This window comes from Octodon degus, unplaced genomic scaffold (assembly GCF_000260255.1).
Source record: "Octodon degus isolate 3935 unplaced genomic scaffold, OctDeg1.0 scaffold00042, whole genome shotgun sequence".
Classification (NCBI taxonomy): Eukaryota; Metazoa; Chordata; class Mammalia; order Rodentia; family Octodontidae; genus Octodon; species Octodon degus.
The window spans coordinates 11,052,122-11,053,953 of record NW_004524618.1 but is presented as its reverse complement, the minus strand read 5'-3'; the positions used below and the strand labels follow the sequence as shown (position 1 = coordinate 11,053,953).

General features: G+C 37.9%; 1 protein-coding gene across 2 annotated transcripts in view; it reads right to left on the bottom strand.

Annotated features, from left to right (window-relative positions):
- The window catches only part of Pdcd4 (programmed cell death 4), a 31,192-nt gene that overhangs the window by 1,985 nt on the left and 27,375 nt on the right, over window positions 1–1,832 (bottom strand). For both annotated transcript variants that reach the window (XM_004631527.2, XM_023715591.1), the window contains exon 11: window positions 1,114–1,253. In XM_004631527.2, coding sequence (XP_004631584.1) covers window positions 1,114–1,253 — 140 coding nt within the window. The remainder of the gene's footprint in view (window positions 1–1,113; window positions 1,254–1,832) is intronic.

Here is a 1,832-nt window from a genome sequence, read left to right as displayed (position 1 = left end):
TGTGTGTGTGTGTGGCCAGCTCAGCCCACCAGGGGGCGGGGCTGGCTGGCATGTGGTGCTGGGGGATTGAACCACAGTCCCTGTGCTTTGCTAAGCCTGTTCTAAGTAGGTGCTTTAGACCACTGAGCCATCTCACCAGCCCTCAAGAAATATTTTGAGAGATTTAACTTTCACATTGCAGTTAAATAAAAATACTCAATTTAAAGTTTTTTTCAGAATAAAAAATTACTTAAAATGTTCATAAAGTAAAGCAAATTTAACTGTTTATCCCTGTTATAAGAACTATCATTAAGAATTACATTACTTTTACATTGTAAGAATTATCAACAAAGTCTAACATCCTAGTGATACAAATAATTATCTCCAAAGAAAAGCACTCCTGGCAAGGCACAGCAGCTGCGGTTCAATCAGGCATGCAGTGTCGGCCCCGCCCCCAGGGCACACTGAGACGTGATGTGAGACTGGGCATTGTGGCACATGCCCGTAATCCCAGTGCTTAGAAGGCTGGAAACAGGAGAATCACTACGAGTCCAATCTACATAGTGAGACCCTGTAGACACTGTACTAAATACATTTAAAAAAAAAGAAAAGAAGGAAAAGCACTCCTGTATATATACATATGCCCATTTGCACTTATTTTCTAATAGCCCTGTTCTCCATCTTATGAGGAAACAAAGCCACTGAGTATGGGGGGAAAAATCCTAGCATATTTGAAGCCAAAAAATTCTGAATTCCTCCTTGGCCTCTACCATGTCTGAACTTAGAAAAAGTACATTAAACCCTATAAGCTTCAATTTTCTATCTTACTGGTTATTAATACCTACACTGAAATTACTTTAAACAGAGCCTCGTACACAGAATTACTGCACAAAATTAATTTCCTTAAATGAACTGGACATTCATGAGGTAGTCCTGCACACATTTACTAGGGGGCAAAACAAGCTTCACTCCTGTTTCTCCATAAAGTCAAAATAGGTGATTCCTGCTCTAGTCACATCAGGGAAAATACAGTATTTTTCTTACAGCTGGAATGACAGAAAACTATATAGCATAGCCTGCCTAAGTATCTCATCCAGTACTGTACACTGAGAAAGTACCATTTAAATAAAGTACCTTGAAGGACAAAGATCTCTGAGTTGTTTTGAAATTATTCCAGCCTGACAACATTCTTCTACAAATCTCTCAAGCACAGAGTATGAATGTGGAACATCCAGATTAATGTCAGGAATTTCATTGTAAATTCTCTCATAACCCTATAACAATGAAATTAGGCATAGAATCATTAACTGATAAAATACACACCATGAAACAATCCATCATTACAATATCCATTATATTTAAGGTCAAATGTGCATATGATCAAACAAATCAGATCTGAGCCCTTAAAGTACAGCAGTAGTTATTAAATGTTCTCTTTAAAACTTTCAAAACAGCTGCAGACCAACATCAGACAGGCAAATTCCTCATCTACTCCTTAACACCTACAACCTTTTTAAAATTACAAAGCAAATGTCATACATCATTTCAACAATATGTAAAATTTTAAATATGAAACAAGTATGATTTGTTAGAGACTGGTGTTTTTCTCTACATGTGTATCTTCAAAACTGAATTCCTGAAGTAGAACACATTTTTTAAAAATAGGCCAAAAAATGGGGCTGGAGAGATGGCTCAGTGGTCTAAAGCACCTACTTGAAACAAGCTTGGCAAAGCACAGGGACCGCGGTTCGATCCCCAGCACCACATGCCAGCCAGACCCGCCCCCAGGTGGGCTGAGCTGGCCACACACACACACAATAAATAAAAATAAATAAATGTAATAAATAAAAATA